At 49.9% G+C, this 24,692-nt stretch overlaps 2 protein-coding genes across 13 annotated transcripts in view; both read right to left on the bottom strand.

Moving 5' to 3' along the window:
* Positions 1–1,865: 1,865 nt before the first annotated feature.
* Positions 1,866–3,333, bottom strand: LOC132234487 (PRAME family member 15-like). The gene is made up of 3 exons (XM_059695442.1): positions 3,208–3,333; positions 2,706–3,107; positions 1,866–2,483 (listed from the first exon to the last, which is right to left on the bottom strand). Exons 1-3 carry the CDS (start codon positions 3,331–3,333, stop codon positions 1,866–1,868), a joined length of 1,146 nt encoding a protein of 381 aa, XP_059551425.1.
* The window catches only part of SUGP2 (SURP and G-patch domain containing 2), a 34,007-nt gene continuing 12,629 nt past the window's right edge, over positions 3,315–24,692 (bottom strand). For 3 of the 12 annotated variants that reach the window (XM_059696124.1, XM_059696118.1, XM_059696119.1), the window contains exons 6-12: positions 23,600–23,711; positions 17,551–18,065; positions 13,563–13,624; positions 12,582–12,614; positions 12,344–12,480; positions 11,543–11,663; positions 8,931–11,358 (exon numbers count right to left, since the gene is read on the bottom strand). In XM_059696124.1, the coding sequence (XP_059552107.1) occupies positions 11,543–11,663; positions 12,344–12,480; positions 12,582–12,614; positions 13,563–13,624; positions 17,551–18,065; positions 23,600–23,711 (980 nt within the window). In that variant the 3' untranslated portion in view covers positions 8,931–11,358. Of the gene's footprint in view, positions 3,406–8,930; positions 11,359–11,542; positions 11,664–12,343; positions 12,481–12,581; positions 12,615–13,562; positions 13,625–17,550; positions 18,066–23,599; positions 23,712–24,692 lie in introns of those variants that run through there. The other 9 variants (XR_009452931.1, XR_009452930.1, XR_009452929.1 and 6 more) reach the window with 9 other exon arrangements.

Raw genomic sequence — 24,692 nt, 5'->3', positions numbered from 1 at the left:
CCATCAACGGATGAATGAATGAACAAAATGTGGTCCATCCACACAGTGGAATATTACTCAGCCATAACAAGGACTGGAGCACTGAAACATGCTACAACACGATGGACCTCGAAACATCATGCCAAGTAAAGGAAGCCAGACACAAAAGACCACATGTTGTCTGACCCCATTTATATGAAATGCCCAGAACAGGCAAATCCATAGAGACATAAAGGGGAGTAGTGTTTGTCAGGGGCTGGGGCGGGAGGATGGGAAGTGACTGCTTATGGGAGTGAAGTCTCTTTTTTGGGTGATGGAATATTCTGGAAGTAGGTAGAGGAACTGGTTGTACAACATTGTGAATGTGTTACATGCCACTGAATCGTTCACTTTAAAAAATGGGGAATTCGCCCTGGATAGTGTGCTCAGTGGTTGGAGCATCTGCCCTCGCACCGAAGGGTCTCAGGTTCGATTCCTGGTCAAGGGCATGTATCTGGCTTGCAGTTTTGCTCCCTGCCCTGTCAGGGCGTGTGTGGGAGGCAATAGTCGATGTGTGTGTGTGTGTGTGTGTGTGTGTGTGTGTGTGTGTGTGTGTGTGTCTCCCTTCCTCCTTCCACTCTCTGAAAAGCAATGGAAAAAGGATCATCAGGTGAGGATACAAAAAGAAAAAAAAGAAAGGTGAATCTTGTTATGTGCGTTTCACATCAGAGAGAAACTAAAAGGCTGGATGGTCCTCATGGACGCCAGCAAGCACAGGTGTTAGCAATTCTGACACTTCCCCGGGCTCTTGTCGGTGAGGGGATGCTCCTGGGTATTTACTGTTTCCCTGCATGGCTTTCCCCTGAGTCCCTTTCACATACACTCTTCTCAGCTGACACTGGACAGGAAGAACATCCTCATGCTACAATAAGGAAACTGAGGCTCTAAGAGGTGAAATGAATTTGCAAGGTCATCCATGGTGGCCTTCCATTGTGTCACGGTGATTAGGCAAGGACTTGAGAACTTTATTTTTAGGAAGACAATTGGGCTGATAGGAAACCTCAGTGACAGCTTCCCAGTGACACAGAATGGTGGAAATGGAACATCTGACACCTGTGAGCTTCATGGAATGCTGGCACTGATTCTCAAAATCCTGGCAGTAGATACTACTATTCTCCCATTTCACAAGTGAGGAAACTGAGGCTTACAGAGGTGGGTCACTTGCTCTAGGTCACACAGCACAGTGAGCACATGTAAAGGCTGAGGACTCAAACCCTCAAATTCTGTTTTGCTCTGAGCTTTCTCTGGGTAAAAGCAAGTCATCAAAACATAAATGCTGAAATCTCCAAGTGGAACCTCACTCCTGGACCAGGAATTCCAGGAACTGTGAGACTGTGCTCCCAAGACAACCTGGGCAATCTCTGGAGAAAAATCAAGCAAAGGGTCAACTTGTGAGGTCCCCCTCCTGGGGTCAGAGGGAAGTGGTTGGTGCCAGATTCATCATGGAGCCGCAATTCTTTTTTATTTTTTATTGATTGATTGATTTATTTGGCCTTTGAAATTGTCTTTATTTCTGATCATTCCTTTACAATCATCTACCTCAGGATTAACTCCCACACATGCAGCTGGAGCCCAAATACCCCTCCCCCCTCCCCATGCAAATCAGATTCATATTTCTGATTCTAGGACACTTGCCCCCTGAGGTCCCAGGAACGCCCCAACCTTGGCCCCTGCAATCCTGTTCCCGGGCTTGGTCCCTCCCTTTCCCCATTCAAGCTGAGCATGAACCGGAAACGCGGGTGCCCCCTGCATAACGCACCCTGGTCTGAGGTTTCAGCGTCCAAAGGCCGAGAAAGAAGCCTTTGCTGGGTGCACCCACTGAGCAGGGTCACATCACGGGCTCCATGTCATGAAAATGCCACGTCATAAAACTCACTGCAGTGCTTGGTGGCAAGCAGGATGCTCCTGGGCTGTCCTAACTCCCTCAGGGTCCCTGTCAGCTCAGCCTGGATCAGGGCAAGTCTCTGCTGGTTGACAGTCCCTTGGATCCTGTAACACTCCAGGGGGACGGGGTACAGCTCGCGCTCTAAACTGCGCAGCCCGGCTGTGTGGCGCAGCAGCTTCTCCACGGAGGCCACGGAGAAGTTGTTCTCAGACATGGTGAATTCCCTGAGCTGGCGACAGCGGCTCAGGACAGGCAGGATGGCCTCCACGTGGGAGTCCACCATCCCACAGTGATCCAGGCCCAGGTCCTCGAGGGTGGGTACCACTGCCTCCAGCAGAGCTAAGAGGGGCTCAAGACTGAAATCCGCAAGCCTGAGGCCAAACAGATGCAGGGACTTCAGCTGCCTGAGGTTCGGGCCCTGGAACAGGTGTGTCAGGTCCGAATGTGTCAGCCGCTGGCAATTTATTATGGAGAGTTTGTCCAACGGGGTCTGCAGGCACCTGAGCATCTGGTCCAGATGGCCTCTGAGGAAGGAGGGAGAAGCCATGTTGAGGTCCCGAAGGTGCCGCAGTCTGAGCATCTGAGAGAGGAATTGGGAAAAGGATTGCTGCTCCTCCTGCTGTTTCCTATCCCAATCCTCTTCCTCCTCCCACTCCTGCTCCCCTTCCTCTTCCCCTTCCTCCCCATTCTCCTCCTCTGTCAACACGTGAATGTGGGAGAGAGAGAGTCTCTGCAGGTTACTCATCTCTCCCAGGTAAAGAGCAAACGTCCCCAGGGTGGGCAGGTCCCAGGTGCAGTTCACTTCCACCTCCTGGATGCAGTCCAGCTGCACCCCATCCAGGACCCTCCTGACCCTCTGGAAGGGCACCTCAGGAATCCTCAGCGTCTTGCAGCACAGGTGTAGCAACCCTTCCCTCTGCTGGGCCCATTGGAGGATGTACTTGAGAAACTCATCCCCGTCCCTTTCGTTGAATTTAAGGTCTAGGAACACCTCCAAGGGAGCCAAGGGGTGCTGCATGTCGGGGCTGGAGCTGTGCACAGCCACTGGTCCTGTCTGTGAGCACTTCTGGGTGCTGTCTTCACACCACATTCTCCAGAAGTTGGCTCCCGTGTTCCTTAAATCCAGCACCCGCAGTTTCCGCCTCCTGGGCCGAACCTCCTGGGCAAGCAGAACGTCCAGCCCATCCAACACGGCTTTGAAGACCTCGTCCAGGGACAGATGTGACAGGCAGCCCAGAGGGAGGACAGTGAAGGGCCAGGGTGCACCACCGCCTCAGGGGCTCCGGGATTCTCCTACAGGAGGCCTGAATGAAGAACTGCGGGAAGAGCTCTGCGGGCAGGTACTCCGGAGCTGCGATGGCTGAGGCCGGGTCCCTCAGCAGGCTCCTTCCTGCCAGCCGCAGGAGTGTGAGTGGGGCCCGGATGCTCATCTTCAAGGCTCAGAAAGGAGTCCTGCAGAAATGTCTGCTGTGACTGGGCTGGCTGGGGCTCAGATCTCAGACCTGGTGGAGAAAGAACCAGGGCACTGACTGCAGAGCTGGAGGACTCTGAATCTCTCCTCTGGTGCCTGAGGTTTTTATACACCTTCTCAAATGATAACATCCAATCAGAAACCTCCCTTAATCTTATTGTCTTCATCCCTTAATCTTATTGGGATTATTTCCTCTCTCCAGATTAATGGATTGAGAGAAAGTTAGGGAGGGACAAGGTTGAGGCCTGGCTCACTGATTCCTTTCATAGACATTGACTGAGGTTGACTGATGGCCCCCGATTGCTTTGCTCAGTGTGAGACAGCGGAGGTGTAATGGTTTCCTGATGTTAAGTAGGAAAAAGCACAACCTGAGAGCGTGGTTGCTGAGGGTCTTTGGCCACAGTAGACTAATCCAAATGTATCCACAGTTAAAACAGCCAACGCCCACAGCTGACAACTTTGGTGTCATCCCCAAAGAAAACAAATGAAATGTGTCTGTGCATCAAGTAAGGTTTTATGTCAGGAGACATAGCAGATCATGATCTCCACAGGGATCAAGGGGTGGGCAATTGAGCATGTGGGTGGCCCTTCAGACCCTAAGGTTTCTCTGAGGGAGGTCAGGTAAAAATCACCATGAGAAGCAGGGTCAGGGCTGGGCAGGGTGGGGGTGGGCCATCCTAGTGGAACCCTATTTATGACCCAGGGCCAAGTAAAAATGGGTGTTTTTTCTTGGAAAGAAGAGAGATGGAAAGACTCTCCTCTGGGTGAATTTGGGATTTAAAAGGAGACAAGCTGGAGTAGAGACTGTGCCAACCTAGAGGGCAAAGGGAGGGATTCCATCTTCTATCTCTCCCGGGAGGAAAGGGTAGGTCTCCTCTGGGAAAGATGGGATTAGCTCAGCACCTGGGTGGAGATTAAATCTAAGAATGTGATTAGAGGAAAGAGGCCAGACCTGGGAGTTAGACATTTTCAAGCCTGAAAGGCACTGAAGGCAGATGCATGGGCTCTTTAGTGCCGGAAGCCTGTCCAACCTTGCTGCTTGACACAGTGGCTGCAGGGAAGAAACATCTGCACAGCATATGTTTCAAGGGACCTGGAGTATATGGCATATTGTTCTTAATATGTTTGCTCACCTTCTTGGCGCTATGTGTTTTAACCAAGGTCACCTCTCCGAGAAAGGTTGTTTCCCCAGGTAGGGATTTTTCCCTGAAGTGAGGGAGGGAATAAAACCCCTTAACTAAATGCCAGGCTGGTAGTTAATCACTTTAACTACAAACAATTGCCCTTAAGCTACATAATCTTTACTCCCTGGAATGGAGATAAGAAACGCCCTAACCTTTGGAATAGAAATTGATAGGATAAAAATCAACTGGTATAAATACAGATGTAACAAGACAATAAAGACAGAACCTGGCTGGAGAACCTAGCGAGAGAACATGGCAAGAGAACCTAGACAGAACTTGGCTGGAGAACCTGGCTAGAGAACCTGCAGACAGAACCTGGCTGGAGAACCTGGCTACAGAACCTAGCAATAGAACATGGCAAGAGAACCTGGCTGGAGAACCTGGACACAGAACCTGGCAGGAGATGCTGGAGACAGAACCTGGCTGGAGATCCTGGATAGAACCAGGCAAGAGAACCCAACCATGATGATCGACTGAACGCTGTCTCCATGTCATTCCCTCGTCACCGACTCCGTCCATACCTTTGGGAACCCCTGGACCTTCTGGGGTTGGACCCCAACACTTTAGGATCTCGGAGCCCGGGAGAGAAATTGCTGCAATTCTTTTAAAAAAATATTTTATTGATTTTTACAGAGAGAAGTAGAGAGCTAGAAACATTGATGAGAGAGAAACATGCCCCCAACCGGAATCGAACCTGGGACCCTTGAGTCCACAGACCGATGCTCCATCCACCGAGCCAAACTGGCCAGGGCAGAGCCGCAATTCTTTTTTATTTTATTTTTTTTACTTTTTATTTTATTTTATTTTTTTTAAATTTAATTTTGTTTTATTTCTTAAAGTATTACAAAGAGTATTACACATGTCTCCTTCCCCTCTCCCCCTTGACATTCCCCTGGCCTCCCCTACCCCCCAGTGTCTTGTGTCCATTGGTTATTCTTATATGCATGCATACAAGTCCTTCGGTTGATCTCTTACCCCCACCCCCAACCCTCTCCAGGCTTCCCATTGTAGTTTGACAGTCTGTTCAATGCTGCTCTGCCTTTGTATCTATATTTGTTCATCAGTTTATAATGGTCTTTATTATCCATAAATGAGTGAGATCATATGGTATTTTTCTCGGCTTCCAAGGGGCCGTTGCAACCTCGCAGGGGCCGTCCCAGCCTCACAGGGGCCATCTCAACCTCACCGGGGCCTTTTCAACCTCACCGGGGTCGTTTCAACCTCACCGGGGTCATTTCAACCTCACTGGGGCCGTTTCAACCTCACTGGGGCCATCCCAGCCTCACCAGGGCCGTTTCAACCTCACCGGGGCCGTTTCAACCTGAGCCGCAATTTTTGAGAGTCAGTTCCCAGGGCTATGAGCATGGGGTTGGTGGGAAATAGGAACGACGTGTGTGCATGCGTGTCTACATGTGTGCCTGTGTCTTTGAGCCTGCAGGTGCATGTTTGCACATCTGTGTGTGCATGTCTGTGTGCATGTGTCTTCGAGCCTACATGTGCACACATGTATCTTTGAGTATGTGCATGTGTATGTGCATGGATGTATGTGTACACGTGTAGGTGTCTCTGTGTGCGTATCCTTGAGCATACATGTGCACATACATATCTTTGTGTCTGCATGTGTGTCTATACAAGTTTGTGTATTCATATCTGTATGTCTTTGAGCCTGTGCATGCGTGTTTGTGTATGTGCATGCATAACTGTAGGTACACAAGCATGGGCTGCATGCGTGCATGTGCTTCAAAACCAGATGAGACCAATGGGAGATCCTCGAGAGTACAGGTGTGGAGTCAGACTGGCTTGGGCCTCAGTTTCTCCACTGGGAAATGGGCTGGCTTCTGCTGGATTCAAGGATTAATGTACAGAGAGGCCACTGACTATCAGAAGATGTCAGTTTATAGTCTGTGCTATGGGCTCTGAAGTTGACACCTCTCATCTCTGTTGATTCTGAAAGCAAACCCAAAGCTGAGTTTATCATCCACAATATTTTGTCATTCTAAAATCATAGAAGCAAAGATGTCAAACCACACAGAAATGTGTGAGGTAAAGAGTGAAAATTCCACCATGGCCGTGGTTGTGGTAGAGTGCTTCTCAGAGTCTATGGCTCCCATGATGTCCCACGCAGGCACAGTTGGGAAAAACAGGAGCTTTGACAGGGTCAATCCCCTACCTCCTGCTCCCAAGTTGGACTGCACAGGCATGCTATGGAGGGAGAGCCCTTTGGCCCCAGAAATGACATATCTAGGGCTTTATTTACAGTGTTGTAGGGTATAGGGACCAATCCTTTAGAACATTTGTTAGATAATGCAGCCCTGGCTTCATCAGGAAGTTGGTTCTAATTAGCATATTATGCTTTTATTATTATAGATTACATATGTAATTTAAAATTTTTTTATTGTTGACGGTATTACAGATGTCTCATTGATCCTTTTTAAAAATATATATTTTTATTGATTTCAGAGAGGAAGGGAGGAGAGATAGAAACATCAATGATGAGAGAATCATTTATTGGCTGCCTCCGCATGCCCCACACTGGGGATTGATCCCGCAACCCAGGTATGTGCCTTTGATCGGAATTGAACCTGGGGCCCTTCAGTCCACAGGGACTGAATGCTCTTCCCACTGAGCCAATCTGGCTAGGGCTCATTGATTCTTGTTAAGTGCCCTGACATGGGATTAAACCTCCAACCTTGACGTATCAGGACGCTCTAACCAACTGAGCTCCCTGGCCAGGGCAACAAAGGCTTTAAAAACTGAAGATTGGAGGCCACCAAGACCAAGATGGCCGGGAGACTTGCTGCCTTCCTCAAGAACGCCTGGGCCAAGGAGCCGGCGCTGGTTGAGTTCTTCACCACTGGAGGCCTTGGTATTATTCTGCCCCTTCAACCCTTACACCAAGCACGAGGCCATGATCAGCCAGGTTACACCCTACAACTACCCAGTGCTAGTTGGAGATGATGGAAACATGCCCGACATCCCCAGGACCCCTAGGGTCCAAGTTGGAGTGACTGTGAGCACCTCCACTAACAGGCCCTCTCCCCTATGGCCCCCAATAAAAATGTGAAAACGGAAAAAAAAACACCCCCAAACAAAACTAAGTATTAGAACCTCTCCAGCAGCACGTTCCGCTTCTCACGGTGCCCTGGGGCGCTCAGGAGGCCTCCTGGAGGGGAAGCTGGGAGGAGAGGAGTGGCATTTTAGGTCCCAGTTAGCCCTAAATTCCAAGGTAGCAGAGGAAATGTTACCTTCTGAACCGAAAGGAATCCTTCCCAGATGGCAGAGGGGAAGCTGAGGCCTGAGGTGGAATGACCAGCCTGAGGTCAAAGCCGGGCCATGTCCCAGGCTGGAGACCCCCATACCATATGTCCAGTCTGCTGGTGAAAAGGAGCTGGCGGGGCTACTGGAGAGCAATTCTGATTGCTGCTCATCCCCCACCGCCAGTCTTCCCAGAGTGGGTGGGGGTTGTAGGTTCTGGGTGACTTTCTCAGGGCCTGGCGCTGAGGCCGTATCACACACTCACCTCCCAGGCTCTGGTGAAGATGAAGGCAAATGTCTGGGAGGTTCCGGGCTGACAGCAGCTCCCATCATTGTCAAACGGGCCCGCACCACTCCTGAGTGCCCTCCAAGACATAGTGGGGAGAAGGAAGACTCAGGGGTCCCACACCAGCTTCCTAAGGCGCCTTGTCTCATCTGTCCCCCTTTAATTTGCCGACAGATCCCCTCCCCAACCCTTCCCCACTTCCCTGGTGCCCTGGGTACGTCCGAAGCCTGACTCCTGCCTGTGCCATGCTCAGGTGGAAGCCCCTGCAGGCCATATGTTCATCCACCTGCTGTGATCTTTGCTCTCCCCCCACAACCTGAAGGGCCAGGGGTAGCTGGTAGAGGAATCAGACACAGGCTGACAGCACATAGGAACAGCACGGAGCTTTGAAGACACCCACAGGTTGGCTTCTTGGTCAGGGGGAGGTCTAGCTGCACCTTGGTCTATCTCTGGCAGCTGGAACCCCAACCCTGGGAGTCAGCAAGGCCTTGCGGGGATGGGGGAGGTAGGCGGGTGCGGGGTGGGCAGTCATGGGCTTCTAAGATAGGGCTCCCAAGTCACGACACCCTCTCAAAGGTAGGTTTCTATTCCTAGCACTCCCCCCTCCCCAAGAGAGCCTGCCTGCTCCCCGGTGTACTGGGTCCTGATCACTACCTACCCTCATCTCAGCACCTTCTGGGCTTTCCCAGTTACTGACCAGACTCCCACCCTGGCAGGCAGAGGACATGCCCTGAGGCAGGGTGTTTATGATCTGGTTCCATGCAGGCACCACATCTATCATGTACCCCAATGGCCTGATTTTATAAATACATCAATGGAGACCATGGAAGATCGGGTTCCTCTACATTTATTGCAACTGCTAAGTGATTAACATTCACAACTTCTTAGATTAAAAACACAAACAAAACTTCCATTTTGTAACATCACAAACATCTTCTAGGTTTTACCAAGGACCAAAAGCACTAAAATTCTCTATTTGATTTCCAGTGATGGAAACAAGCCCGAGACAGTAAGCACCCGAAGTGGCGCGTTAGCCTTTCCGGATGCCTGTTGTCCTCACGGGAGAGACCCTGGAACTAGAATGACAGAAAAGACGCTGTGACTTTGACAAGGCCACACACCCGCACACACACTCACAAGTTCCCTGCAGAGCATCCTTTGCCGAGAGAGCAAGATTGCACAGAGGGCCAGCACGCACCGGTCCCCGGCCAGCAGCTGGCAGAGGACACTCCACCATACTCCATCCTGGCACCTGCAACGCCTCAATGTTGACTCCACAGGAGAAACGGCACTTAAGTGCTCAGAAGACTTTGCAGGCTCAAGAAGTAGGTGTTTCCTTTAATACTTGTCAAAGCTTCACAGTGTGAGCTCAAAGTGGGATGTCCCCAGGAGGAGGAGTGGCAGGAGGTTGTGGGGACAAGGCTCACATCCTGAGAATTCCTAAAGCATTTCACTTGTGAATAAAAGTGGAGAAAGCCAAGAATGAACACACTAGGACAGAGCGAATATGACATTCAGAGCTACGCTCAAAGAGGGAGAGAAATGTGCTGGGGGATGCACGTCTCACTCAGGCCAATGGGTACTGTGTGACCAACAGGTACCATGGGTGACCAAGGCCCTGTTCTCAGAGTTCATCTTGTGGCCCAACCCACAGCCAACATGGAAGGCTGATGAAAGGACAGGAAAGAGAGGAGTAGAAGATGAACTTCCACAGGTGTGCTTTTCCCAAAACACCACCCTTGCAGGCTGGTTCACCTCTGCTGAAGGGCCGCCGGCACTGCCATGGCCATAAAGATGTGCTGGATGCCAAAGCAATAGACGTGGTCAGAAGCAGGCAGAGATCTGGGGGCTATACCTGACATGTAGAGAGAGCGCACCAGGCAGGCGAGATGCCATGGTGAGCGGCAGGACGGACATAGGTAAGACAGAACCAGAGAAGCAGGACTATAACTGGGAGGTCTGTGCTCTGAGAATGCAAGGATTTCTTGGCAGCCAACACAAGGTAACGCACTGCTGTGTTCCTCAAGCATGTACTATCAGAACCAAGTTATCTAGATTTTAGCACATATGTAAAACTTCAACACTGCTGTTTTAGGAAGAAGGGTTGAGATGACCACAGCCTGAGAATTTAACATGTAGTTGCAAAGCACAAGGAGAAGCTGGAAGGGGTGGCAATCATACACCTCGAAAGAGCAAACAGCTGTGGAGTCCACCCCGAGAGGACCCTCCCTGTTCTGTAAAAGGGCCCTAACAAAACAATTATTTCCGCTGCCACACGTGCAAAAAATGAAGAGTCTGGAAGAGTTTATCCCCACCGCTTTGGAGGCAACTTCATATGTGGTTTAAAAAGAAAACACAAACTGTAGCTTTCTTTGTGGATTCTAAAGAGAATTAAAAATTTGGGGAAAGTTTCATCAGTGAGGTGCCTACTCCTCACTGAATCCAGCTGTATTATACCGTTGCTAAATTTTGTTAAGTCTCTTGGGATGCATTTAAGAGATGAGACTCCATAAATAACACATTCATGGAATCAAGTATCTCCACTTGTTCAGAGCTTCAGTGCTCCACCGACAGGCTGTGGTGCCAGAGTACAGATTAGATCCCGTTTAAATTCTGGAAACAATAAGAAGACACAATTGGTAATCATTTCAGCATCAATTTGCTAACAGAACACTTCTGGAGAGCAACGTGCCAGGGCAGCACCACCTTCTGTGGGAACCAGGAAAGACTCGGAGAGGACTTGCTGCCCAAAGCAGTTGGAAGAAGAGGAAAGGCAAAAGCAGATTGGAAGTGGTGCATTCTTTTTTCTTTAAGAAAAAGAAAAGCCAGCAGAATCTCTGCACCAGAAACTGCAGAGACATTTGTTTTTCATGTACACACCGAACTGACTTGGGCTCTGGCTCCAGGTGGATCCGGGGCAGAGATGGCGTTTTTAGAATAATTGTTGCTTCAAGGCTTATCTTTCTCACCAATGGTTTTCATCTATTTAAGGAGAGAACAATTTTGTTCAAAACTGAGTTGGATATTATGGGTGGGGAGGGAAACTAAAAAGAGAGGAGAAAGATGAGGATATTCATAGGGCCAAGGCCCTTCAGAAGGAAAAGGATCTGAAGACCCTCAGAGAGGGAAACGGCCCTCTGCGGCCGGCTTCCAGGTCACCCTCACACTGTGGCAGCCTGGGAGTCCTGAACTGAGGCCCCGCAAGCAGGCCACGTGCAGCTGTGCTTGGCCAGTGAGGCACTCACTCCTTCAGCCAAACCTGGAAGGTGAGAGGGGGGACAACATCCGCATCCCGAGACTTGATTTTTTTTTTTTTGTATTTTTTTGTATTTTGAGGTCTGGTTTTGGAGTGTGGGGAACACCAACTTTTGTGGAGGAACCGTCGCTGCATATCAAAATGCCAGCTTAGGCAGGACGCCCAACGTTCCAGCTCATGCACATACCTATTTGTTGGCCCGTTTGTGTCTGTACATCTGCATCATCCTCTGACGGAAGACGTCAAACGTGTCTTCCTTGTGCTCCTGCCCTTCGGCGCCCAACCCCTCCCCTTCGGAGGCCGTACCCCTAAGGAGCAAAACGGAGAGTTAGCCACACCTGCACCCAGACCTGGCCACCAAGAGACTGGAAATGGCTTGAGCAATCAGAATGGACAGAAGTATGTGGCCGCAAAGGAGAGGGAAAGTGTAGATGGGATCCCCACAGGAACAGGGCACTCACCTGGCAGGTGCTCAGGAGCCTGGATTACAGCAGAAAGCCCATCCCCCCACGGGTGCTAATCTTAGTTATCAATGAAATAAATGCCTGCTGGACTTAACCAATTAGCAGGTTGCCCCGTGGCAGGGCTGCATATGGATTTCCAGAAAAGGAAATGTGCTCCTTGGTGTAACTACCTAGAATCACCACTCAGCTTTTATGACAATGTGGCCAAAATGCCAGGGGCCAAGAAGCCATTTAAAAAGTCTGCACAAGCACGGCAAGGAGCAGGGTGACCAATTGCCTATGGAAATGTCTGCTTCTCATCTCATCTGAAGACTCCCTTCACTAAAAACAAAAAATAAAACAACCTCCCCACCCACACACACACCAAAAAACTGCCAACTTTAAACCATTTTCACCATGAGGGGAACCAAAAATTCGGCTGCAGGTGCAAGGACTTAGGACCAGAATTCCAAAGGAAGCCTCTTCTTCTAGGCACAGGCACAACACCTCACCTCCCTCCCCAGCCCCAAGTGCCTGATGCATACATGCCAACGGGCTCCCTGATGCCCTTCCCACAGGAGCCCAGGCCGTGGCCTTCCTTCCAGCCCATCTTCTGCAGCATCTGGAACCCCAGGTTCTTGTCGGTCAGCTTTTGCTGGGTGAAGTCAAAGTCCTTGGGTTTCTAAGGAAAGAGTAGAGTGCAACATGTGGGTGCAGCAAATGCCCAGAGCGAGAGTCTCCAGCATGGTCCAGCACTGACACCCTGACTCCCCAAACACTCACCATCAAGCCATGGTCACCTTCCCAGTTCTCAACCTAGAAGGGACAGAACAACCTAGACAGTCACTAAGAGTTCAGTGACAGGAAGGGAAGTACACTCTGAGGTATGAAGCAGAGCGTGTGTGTGTGTGTGTGTGTGTGTGTGTGTGTGTGTGTGTAAGCGTGTGCATGAGATACTGACTGAATCTGGGGGAGCCGGGAGGTGAGGGGGTCTTGACAGGATGATGGACCGAAGTCCATCTGCAGGGCATTAAAGGAGGGATGCAAAGGAGGGAGGAGCTTGATGTTGGCTGGGGCAGGAAGAAGGGCCAAACAGCAGTGCAGGAGGGATAGTGCAGGCTGAAGGCCAGGGGAACGATGGCCAGGAGCTGCTAGCCCGGGGGCGCCAGCTACCATCAGGAAATGACCTAAGAACAGAGGAGATGGAACCTGCCACTGACATGACAAGGGGTGCCAGTCATGCTCTCCCAGGCCTAGAAAAGAACAGCTGGGGTGAATGGATGGTCAGGGCACATACCTGAGTTGCAGGTTCAATCCCTGGTTGGGGCACGTACGGAAGGCAACTGATCAATGTTTCTCTCTCACATTGATGTCTCTCTCTCTCTCTCTCTCTCTCTCTCTCTCTCTCTCTCTCTCTCTCTCCCTTCTTCTAGTTAAAGCATGTCGGGTGAGGATTAATAAAAATAAAATACAAAAAAACACTTACAGCCCACTAAATTTGAACCTCTTGAGGACCGAGACATTACTTGTTCATCTCCCCATTCCATTGCACATATCAAGCCTCAACTACCTGTTAAATGGACTACCCTTCTGTGCTTTGGTCAAAGCTAAATAGATTGTTTTAAAAAGCTGCTGAAGAGAAAAGGCATTTGTTGTGCTTTGTACATTTACACCCAGTCTGAAGCATAAGTACAGCTTAATCACAAGCCTCAGTGCCCTTTGAGACTATGACAAATTCACACAAGGACTCAGAGTCACACTCACCTTCTTTTTGGACACAGGACGACCCCGAGGCCTGTCATAGGCGATACGAACTGGTTCGTGAACTGGAAGACAAAAGAAATATATACTAGAGGCCCGATGCATGAAATTCATGCAAAGGGCTCGGCCCATGCAGCCCCTCACAGCCTGGGTTTTATCTGGAAGGTCATCCAGATGGTTGTCCGGAAGGCTGTCTGGACGGTCATTCTGCTGTTCAGTCTAATTAGCATATTAGCTCTTTATTATATATACTAGAGGCCTGGTGCACAAAAATTTGTGCACTCGGGGGGGAGGGGGGGTCCCTCAGACCGGCCTGTGCCCTCTCGCAGTCTGGGACCCCTCAGGAGATAATGACCTGCTGGCTTAGGCCTGCTCCCGGGTGGCAGAGGGCAGGCCCAATCCCTAGGTGCAGCCCCTGGTCGGGCTCAGAGCAGGGCCGATTGGGGAGTTGGGGTGCTGCCCCCTGTCATGCACAGAGCAGGGGGATTGGGAGGTTGTGATGCCACCCTCAGTCACGCTCAGGGTAGGGCCGATTGGGGGGTTGGGGCACCGCTCCCTGTCACACTCAAAGCAGGGTCGATGGGGAGGTTGCGGTGCCACCCGTCACGCACAGAGCAGGGTCAATCAGGGGGTTGGGGCGCTGCCCCTTGTCACACGCAGAGCAGGGCCCATCAGGGGGGTTGGGGCTCTGTACCCTGTCACGCACAAAGCAGGGCCCATCAGGGGGTTGGGAGCTCCCCCCGTCACGCACAGAGCAGGGCCGATCAGGGGGTTGAGGAGCTCCCCCCTGTCACTCACAGAGTAGGGCCGATAGGGGAGTTGGGGCACTGTCCCCTGTCACACACAGAGCAGGGCGGATCAGGGGGTTGGGGCACCGCCCTCTAATAACCACAGAGCAGGGCCGATCAGGGGGTTGGTGCGCCACCACTCTCACACTCAGGGCAGGGCCGATGGGGAGGTTATGGCTCTACCCCGTCACACACAGAGCAGGGCCGATCAAGGGGTTGGGGCGCTGCCCCCTGTCACACACAGAGCAGGGCCGATCAGGGGGTTGGGGAGCTCCCCCTATCAGGCACAGAGCAGGGCTGATCAGGGGGTTGGGGCGCCTTCCACTGTCACGAACAGAGCAGGGCGGATAGGGAGGTTGTGGCCCCGCCCCCTGTCACACACAGAGCCACAGGGCGATCAGGGGGTTTGGGCGCTGCCCCGTCACACTGATCCCGGTGCTGGGAGGCATATTACCCTTTTACTATATAGGATAGAGCCTGGTGCACGGGTTGGGGCCGGCTGGTTTGCCCTGAAGGGTGTCCTGGATCAGGGTGGGGGTCCCCACTGGGGTGCCTGGCCAGTCTGGGTGAGGGGCTGAGGGCTGTTTTCAGGCTGGCGAGTGACTGAAGCTCCCAACCGCTCCTTTTTTTCTTTTTTTATTCTGGGCCAGCTTTAGCTTTGAGGCTTGGCTCCAGCTCTGAGGCCTGTGCTGCTGAAAGCAGGTTTCTGGCCTTTGTTTACCTTCTGTATTTGAAACAATGTTGTGATCCTGCTGGCTGAAGCCCGAAGGACTAAAGCAGGTTTCTGGAGTTTTGTTTAGCTTCTATTTTTGTAACATAGTTGCTTAGAGTTGCAGCTCAGAGGCCTGCAGTGGCAGGCAGGGAACATTGGAGTCCTCCGTCACTGAAGCAAGCAAGCCTCATATTCACTTTAAGCTGCCTGGCTGCCGGCCGCGATCTTGGCTGGCAGTTAATTTGCATATTGCCCTGATTAGCCAATGGGAAGGATAGCAGTCGTATGCTAATTCCCATGTTTCTCTTTTATTAGATAGGATATATGTCTAAGCAACTGGCCATAGCTATGATGTGCACTGACCACCAGGGGGCAGATGCTCAACGCAGGAGCTGCTGAGCTGCGGTCACTTGGCAGTGGCGGTTCTTGGGTGACACCCGGAACCGGAGAGAAGGGAGCCTGATTTTGGGGTGCTTCACCTCAGAACTGCCCTCTTGCAACCCAGGACCCCTCCAAGGATGTTGGAGAGCCAGTTTTGGCCCAATCCCCACAGGCCAGGCCAAGGGACCCTGCCAGTGCATGATCGGGGCCGGGGAGAGGCTGCGGAAGGGCTCTAGAGGCTCTAGGGCGTGTGTGGTCCATCTCGCCCCGTCCCGAATGGCTGGACCCCAGCAGCAAGCTAACCTACCAGTCGGAGTGTCTGTCCCCTGGTGGTCAGTGCATGTCATAGCAACTTGTTGAACGGTTGGACACTTAGCATATTAGGCTTTTATTATATAGGATATGTGCTTTCCCCATATTTCTGAGAAAAAATTAGGGTTCTACAATTTTGGCTAATAGCCCTTCTGCTGACAGAAGGTGGCTACGACATGCACAAGGCCAGTTGCTTGGCTTGGCTCCTTTCAGGAACTGTGTAACTATGAAGCACAGAGGTTGAACACAGGGGCTCAACTGAGGGCTCCTTGCTGTGGAGAACGTCCTTAAAAATAAGATGCCCATGTTTATGATGAAGGACCAAACACGTGGCTCATGTTCCATGACTACAGGACTACACGTTGCTTCACAAATGAACTATGTGCAATGCTATGTATGCCTTCCAGTATCATTGTGATTATCCTATTGAAAAGAATTAAAATCCACACAGAACTTTCCTGCAAAAACAATTGTGCTTCTTATACAAAGCTCCAAATCATATTATTATTGTTATTATTATTTGGTGATGAAGGGGAGATCAGCAGGCCTTGTTTTGTCTCATCAAACACTCAATTCAAGAACTGAGAGATTCCGAAATAGAAAGGACTCCACTTTCCCCCCAGGAAGGAAATACTTAAGCATTTGGATATGCTACCACCACCTCAGTAAGAGTTCAGCAGAACAGCTAGCAATCCATTGCAATGCCAAAATTAACAAACACAAACCACGGGACTGTTCTGCTAGTGGGAAGCTATATTAACACTGCTGGGGGTAAATGTCTCAATAACATAGAACAACACAGGTGACAAATGACGGGGCACTGTTTACCACCACCGCCACCTTACACGCAAGCATCGCAGCATCAGTCCCACACTTGAAGCACAACCCGGGCTTGGCTGTGTGGACAGTTGGATGGGTAGGGCCATGAGGAGCAGCCTGGGCCATGACCAGCACATCAAAAGGCCACAAATAATAGAATTCCACTTACTGAGCCTAGACAAGGCAAGGCCAGAAAACAGTCAGTGGTTGCTGGGGGCTGGGTAGGAGAGGGGACTGTAGACACTTTCTGGGGACAGGCTCCAGCTCAACTATACTGGTGGGTTCGTGCCTATACACATTTACCAAAACTCCTCAAACTGTCCACTTAAAAGAGATGCATTTTATTGCTGGCAAATTGTACCTCAAGAAACTTAACACAGGAGAGCAGGAGATGACCTCCACAGAGCACATGGCTCCTGCTAATGGATGCATGAGACCAGCCCCGTCCCATGTCCTCCCACCTCACGGGGTTACAAAGCAAGTGTCACTACCCCAGGCCTTCCTTGGCTCAGAAGGCTGGGTATCCCTCCTTCCCCCAAGGCCATGGGCAAGAAACAGCTGAGATGACCCAGGCCAGTTCTCCCACAGCCAGGGCTAACCTGCTGGAATCCGAGCAATAAGGGAGGCCCTGGGCAACATGTGGGATGCTAGAAGCCAAAGCCTACTCGGCAGAGTCTCTTTAGAGCGCTTCATTAGACCAACTGGAAAAGTGAGTTTCACACACACACTGGCAGTGGTATACAAAACTACTAGGACTGTTTTAGGGAAAAACACACAAAACCGAAGAACCCTATGTTGAGGAGGATTTGGGAGGTAATGTCCAGGTACGCAGGTGGAATCAGAGGTGGAAAGGTAAGAGGGGTCAGCTGGTTAACAGGCAGGCAATGTCTCTACCTGTTCCACAACCAAGTACCACTAAGTCCTCTTCAAGTGCTAAGCAGAAGACTAATCAGGGCTCTGCGCCGATGCTGGCACTCACCTTTGGGCTCTTGGATGAGACACAGCCTCTTGGGAGCCGGAATCATGCCAACCTTCAATGACTTGCTGCTGACCCTCTTCCGGGGAAAGCAGGCCTGTGACAGGGCAGACGTGCCAGCAGGGCCATCCTCGGCTGCCTCGCTTGGAAGGCCATCAGTGGGGGGACTGCCCTCAGAACCCTCAGAAGTGGCAGCCTCTCCTGGAGCCCTGGAGGGCCCTCCAGGAGCGAGGGCCTCCTCCTCCTCTTCCTCGTCTTCCTCCTCCTCCTCTTCCTCTTCCTCCTCCTCCTCCTCCTCTTCCTCCTCCTCCTCCTCAGGCATCACCTCTAGGCTCTCCAGCTCAACCTCCTGGTGAGGAGGCTCATTCGTAAGCTCTCCTTCCCCTTCCACAGACCCTAGGGCGCTCTCGCTGGCATGGAGGTTCAGCGAAGGTGATGTAAAACAAATCGATGGGCACAGTTCAAATACCTTCTTTCGATAGAATTTGAAAGCTGAGCTATTTCGGTCTTGTAGAAACCTGGGGAAAAGATGATACACATTGGTTAACCAGACAGTTCTCTGAACATTCTTATTTGCTAAAACTGTCTGAATGGACCTGATGAAGCTGGGGGTGGGACCAGGGAGTGAATACCTGACCTCTTTCTACTAGCTGTGGAAGATGGTGCAGCTTTGCAGTGAGGTAGAAAGTTTGAGGAGCCAGAATGCGAGGCCTAATTGCTTTTCAGGGGAGGGAGGTGGAGGAACAAGGCATGCAGCGATGACCAGGGAATGTGCTGGAGAGAGCTCTGACACAGCCTGGCTACCCAACCTGGCCTCACTCATCCCGTGCTAGTGACGCCACTAGCCCTCCGGACCTTTGAGTGCTCTCTGTGACTCTAGGGTCCCTCTCACGTTTCCGGGTACAAGAGGGAGGAAGCGTGTCACCCACAGAACTGCCTGTCTTGTCTTAAGCAGAGAATCTGTTTAAACATGGTGGCGATAAAGCCTCTCTGAGCCTTCGAGTTCGAGGACCACCTAGACCTGTAGTCACAGCTGGGGGAGGGGGTTGGCTGGTGTGAAAAACCAAAACATGCATGAAGATACAAAACACACTTGGACCAAAGAAAAGACAGCCCTTGCTCTTGGACAGGACAACTAGACCTCATGAAGATGTCAATTCTTCCCTAGTTAACATATTAATGTTGAAAAGTATCTCAATAAAAGCATCATTTGTTTCTGGATCTGGACAAGATGATTTTAAAGTCCACACAGAAAAATAAATATGCAAAGACTTCTGGAAGAACTCTGAACTAGATCCACCAGATATTACAAGGTGTGTGGTGCCTCCACAGTTAAAACAGCATGGTACTGTGATTAAGAGGTACAGATTGGTAGCTGCAAATTAGCCACAGGAACGTAAAGTACAGCATAGCACATCTCATCAATAATATTGTAATAAATATGAATGGTGCTAGGTGGGTGCCAGAATTATTGGGGGATCACTTTGTGAAATTACATAAATGTCTAACCACTATGCTGTATACCTGAAACTAATAAAATAATATTGAATGTCAACTGTAATTAAAACAAAAAAAGCGGTACTGGTCCATGAATAGATCGACAAACAGACCAAAAGAAGAGCTAGAAACACAGCATCTGATGAAGGGGCCCCTCAAACCTCTCCAAAAAAGAGTTTTTTCAACAAGTGGTGTTGGGACAACTGGGAAGCTTTTAAGAAAAACATTTAAATTGGATCCATGCTGCAACCCCTGCTCCCAAATAACCCCACACAGATCGAGATATAAATGTAGGAACCAAGCCGTACAAGTTAGGTCAGAAAGTACATGCATGCCTATAACCTGAGTGTGGGGAGGTTCTTTCTATGACTCAGAACTAGGGGTAATAAAAGGAAAAAAAATTGAGGAATCTGAATACACTTCTGAAGAACTACCCATAGGCAGAGTGAAAGATAAACATCAAAACAAGAAGGAAATATATACAATTACATCACAGATAAGAGCTCTTAAAAAACCAAGAAAGAAGAAGCCCAAAAAATCCAACAGAGGAAAGGGCAAAGATTAAGAAATTCTACCCTCCAAAAGACATTGCTGGAGCCTGCTGGTGTGGCTCAGTGGTTGACCATCAACCTATGAACCAGGAGGTCATGGTTTGATTCCCGGTCAGGGCATATGCCTGGGTTGCGGGCTAAATTCCCAGTGGGAGGTGTGCAAGAGGCAGATGATCAATGATTCTCTCATCATTGATGTTTCTCTCTTTCTCTCTCTCTGAAATCAATAATAATAATTAATATATATATATATATATATATATATATATATATATATATATGACATTGCTGGAATGAGAAGTCAAGTCAGACTGGGAGAAAATGTCTGCAAATCACATTTCTAATAAAGAACTTGTATGAAGAATATACAAAAAAAAAAAAAAAGTAGTTCTAGCCAGTTTGGCTCAGTGGATAGAGCGTTGGCTGTAGACTGAAGGGTCCCAGGTTCGATTCTGGTCAAGGGCACATGCCCAGGTTGTGGCTTGATCCCTAGTGGGAGGGCGTGCAGGAGGTAGCTGATCAATGATTCTCTCTCATCACTGATGTTTCTATCTCTTCCTCTCTTTTTCTCTCTGAAATCAATAAAAAATATATTTCTTAAAAAGTATACACAGTGGCCCTGACCGGTTTGGCTCAGTGGATAGAGCGTCGGCCTGCGGACTGAAGGGTCCCAGGTTCGATTCCGGTCAAGGGCATGTACCTTGGTTGCGGGCACATCCCCAATAGGGTGAGTGCAGGAGGCAGCTGATCGATGTTTCTCTCATCTATGTTTCTCTCTATTCCTCTCCCTTCCTCTCTGTAAAGTATCAATAATAATAATAAAAAAAAGTATACACAGTGAGCCAAGCTGGTGTGGCTCAGTGGTTGAGCGTCAACCTATGAATCAGAAGGCTTGGGTTGTGGGCTTGATCCCCAGTAGGGGGCATGCAGGAGGCAGCTGATCAATGATTCTCTCTCATCATTGATGTTTCCATCTCTCTCCTTCCCTCTCTGAAATCAATTTTAAAAAAACACAATAAACTCTCAAAATTCATTACTAAGAAAATAAACAACCCAGTAAAAAAAAAAAGGGCCAAAGATCTGAAGAGACACTTAAAGAGATATGGAAAGTACATGAGCACTGGACGATGCTCAGCATCATCTGTCCTCAGAAATGAGAATCACAGTGGGATACTCCCGCCCCCTCCCGTAACTGGGACATTAAAAAGACGGACACTAGCAAGTGCTAGTGAGGACAGGGAGGAACTGAACTCTCACCCAAGCTGTTGAAAAGGCAAAATGATGGAGTCACTTGGAAAGGAAGTTTGGAAGTTTTCTCAAAAGTTAAATGTGGACCCACCATGGGAGCCAGCCTTTCCCCTCCTCGGTATTTATCTGAGAAATAAAAGCAGGTGTCCACAGAGGTCCTTATACATGAATGCTCACAGCAGCTTTATCTGTAATAATCCCAAAATGAAAACACCTCAAATACTGTCAAACAGGTGGATAGGTGAGTAACATACAGCGGTCCCACTTCTCTCAGCTTACCTATTATAATTTCTACTAGAGGCCCAGTGCACGAAATTCATGCATGGGTAGGGTCCCTCGGCCTGGCCGGCTATTCTGGCTACCAGCCGGGGCCTTCCTTCGTTCTGCACTGCCCCCTGGTGGTCAGCACACGTCATAGTGATTGATCAAACTCCCAGTCTCCTGGTCAAACTCCTGAGGGGACACTTTGCTATCAGCCTTTTATATATATAAATTTTACAACACTGCAAATGCTTACTTACTTTAAAAGTTAAAAAAAAAACAAAAACTGCCCTGGCTGATGGTTCAGTTTGTTGGAATGTCATCCTGTACACTAAAAGGTTGTGGGTTTGATTCCAGGTCATGGCACATACCTAGGTTGTGGGTTCGAATACTGGTCAGGATGCATACAGGAGGCAATTAATCAATGTTTTTCTCTCTCACTCTCTTTAAAAAAAATAAATAAAAAGCATATTCTCCAGTAAGAATTAAAAAAAAAATAATTTAGCCTGGCTGGTGTGGCTAAGTGGTTAAATGTCGATCTATGAATAAGGAGGTCACAGTTTGATTCCTGGTCAGGGCACATGCCCAGGTTGTAGGCTTGATCCCCAGTGGGAGGCATGCAAGAGGCAGCCAATCAATGATTCTCTCTCATCATTGATGTTTCTATCTCTCTCCCTCTTCCATCCTCTCTTAAGTCAATAGAATATATTTTTAAAAATTTAAATTAAAAAAAGGAAAAAAAAAGGCTCTAAAACTGAATATCCACAGAAACAAGTGAATCTGACTGTCAAATTGATGACACAGTCACACATACAAAATGAATCAACTCGAGCAAACTACTGAGCACATCAGAGATATAAATCTTCCAAGGGAAAAAACCCCACAAAGGCATTTTGGCCTTGCCCAGTGTAGTAAGTTTCAAACTATTTTATGAGTATTGGGGGACAGAACGCATTACCCCACCAGATGTTGCTGTAGGATCCAGGACTCTGTGTGGGTAAGGAGAGGACAGCATGTTCTGAGAAACATTGCTCAAAAAGACTGCGTAGAGGGTGAGGAATAACCCCAAGACCAGTTGGTACCAAGTGCCCAGGATGATGCAGTTTTCTTGCAAACTTTAATTTTAATGGGGTGGGGGGGGTTGGGGGGGGGGAGGGGGCGGGGAAAGGACTGATGAAAGCCCTGGCTGCTGTGACTCAGTGGTTAGAGTGTTGGCCTGTGCACTGAAGGGTCATGGGTTCGAATCCTGGTCAAGGGCACATACCTGGGTTGCAGGTTCAATCCCTGGCCCTGGTTGGGGTGTATATGGAAGGCAACCAATCGATGTCTCTCTCTAATTGATGTTCCTCTCTCTCTCCCCACCTCCTTCCTTCCCACTCTCTCTAAAAAACAATGAAAAAAATATCCTCACACGAGAATTAACAAAACAAAACAAAACAAGGGCTGATGAAACCCTCCCAGCTTCCCTGTACTGAGCTGTCCCCCTCACTGGCCGTGCCAGGGCAAGATCCTACATGCCACAGGCAGCCCCACTCTGAAGCCTGCAGGTGACAGTTCCTGAGGTCATCATGGCTGTAAAAGGCAGATCCAGGCAGAGCATTTGCAAAGCCATCAGTGCTCCAGGCAACTGGTCTGGGTCTCCCAAGAAGCAGAAGGTACCCTCAGTGCAGTGCCCAGTCAAGGTCCAAAACAAGCTAGAAGACCATGCTCGGTCACCTCTGGGTCCAAGAAATGCACTAGTTAATGTGAAGTTTTAAAATGCATTCTTTATTAGACTAAGGCACAACTCTGCAGCACATTGGAGCAGGGCAGAGCCCCGGCAGACTGTAGGATACAATGTACACAGCAGGAAACCTACCTGCTCTCTATATACTCCCCACTAGCTCTGAGGGGAGCCCAAAGGGTTATGGTTCAGTAATAGGAGCCCTGAAGGAGAGAATCTGTATCCCAGAGGCAGAGCTACTCCCTGACTGTGTGTGCTGAGTCTGAGAAAAGGGGAGGATAATGGTGCACCTCCAAGCCCGAGGGTGCCAGGCTGTCGCTGCATGGAAGTGCTTGTTGCCCACACTTAGACCAGGGACCACTATCATTCCATGAGCAGCAAATTCTCATCAGCCCACAGCAGCCAGTATGACCAGGGGGCAGTGCCCTCCTCCTCCTCAGGCCCTTGCGTGAGGATGTACCCTCCCTCATTCCACCATTGTTCTGACCCTGCTCAGGTCCTGGGGACACTGCCCCTCTGCCTAGGGAGCTCTCTCTCTTGCCCTGGAAAACTCCTATTTGGCCTTCGAATCCAGCTTAAATGTCCCTCTGGGGAGCTTTTCCCCATCCCGCAATATCCCAGAACAGATGCTCCTCCCTCCCAGCCCTGAGCTCAGCAGAAGTCATAATTTATCCCGCGTGACCCCTGAGGCGTTTGTCAGGCTACCTTTTGGGCTCTCAGGAGATCTGTGGGGTGAATACACTCAAACCAGAAGGGTGTGGTGGGTACATACCATAGGTCAGGGTTGTCGGTGCTGTTTTCTATGCTGAATTGTTCAATCTCTGGTCCCACCTGAGCAACAAATTTGGCCAGTTTCTCTGCAGTCTCCATAGTCTTCAAGTCAACTACAAAACAAAGTAACTGTCACGCGTAAGAGCTGCCACTTCCCGTGTAGACATCATGGGGCTGTGGAGACTAATTACCAAGACCGTCCCTCATGTCCCCTCCTGCATGTTTGCCTTTTTCCCTGGGACTCTGCAGCTCTGTCCAGCAGAGGGGGACTCTCCTCTCCCTTGAACTGGGACTAGTTCCAAGACTCCTGCTAGCCAACAGGTATGACAGAAGTCCTGGGGCTTGGGTGCCTCGAGCACCTCCACTGCCTCTCCCAGAGGCCTGACACCAACCTCAGGTGAACCAACCCCAGCAGGCTGCTGGGGGATGACAGGCACATCCCAGTCACCCAGATCACCTCACCAGCCTCGGACAACCAGCCGCTGCCTACAAACACATGTGAGGGCCCGATTAGGCTTATGGTAGCTCCTGTGTGAAGCCACAGTTTGGAGCTGCTTGTTCTGTAGCAGCACTTGGGTAGAACCCCCCGCCCCCCCCCCCCGCCACGTTCCCATCTAGTGCTGAGTGAGAAGTATTGGTCAGGGGCAGGCCTGTTGCAGAAGCAGAAGGTAACAGCTAGAAGACACAGAAGGGGTACGTTGGTAACTTCAGAAGAAACTGCAGGTCAGCTAATGCTGAGGAGGGAACAGAGTCCCAGGGAGAAGAGGCAGAATAAGAACAGCGCAGCCCTATGGAACGTAAATGGGGCAAGAACAAAGAGAAATGGATCAAGGAGTTCAAAGCCCCAGGCACAGGCACACAGCATAACCTGATGGTCAGCAGTAGGGAAGCAGTCACTGGGCAGTAACCCTCAAGACAAGAAGAGTGCAACAGAGCTCTCAGGCTGCCCTCTTGAGGAAGCAAAAGGAGAGAAAGCACCATCTCATACACCCACCCTCACCAGGTCACCATTGCTACTGTCCACTGCCCACTGCCCAGACCACTGAGGCCATCCCAACTCTGCAGAGATCCCTAGAGACTGGCTATTTAGAACT

This window comes from Myotis daubentonii, chromosome 5 (genome assembly GCF_963259705.1).
Source record: "Myotis daubentonii chromosome 5, mMyoDau2.1, whole genome shotgun sequence".
Taxonomy (NCBI): domain Eukaryota; kingdom Metazoa; phylum Chordata; class Mammalia; order Chiroptera; family Vespertilionidae; genus Myotis; species Myotis daubentonii.
This window is presented reverse-complemented; position numbering and strand designations above follow the sequence as displayed.

What these genes read in the sequence shown, in the direction of transcription:
- LOC132234487 (XM_059695442.1), bottom strand. Translation starts at nt 3,333, where the DNA reads ATGAGCATCCGGGCCCCACTCACACTCCTGCGGCTGGCAGGAAGGAGC. An exon ending in TCCCGCAGTTCTTCATTCAG is followed by an intron (nt 3,108 to 3,207) that starts GCCTCCTGTAGG and finishes TCCCTGGACGAG; the next exon opens with GTCTTCAAAGCCGTGTTGGA. An exon ending in ACTGCATCCAGGAGGTGGAA is followed by an intron (nt 2,484 to 2,705) that starts GTGAACTGCACC and finishes TTCCTCTCTCAG; the next exon opens with ATGCTCAGACTGCGGCACCT.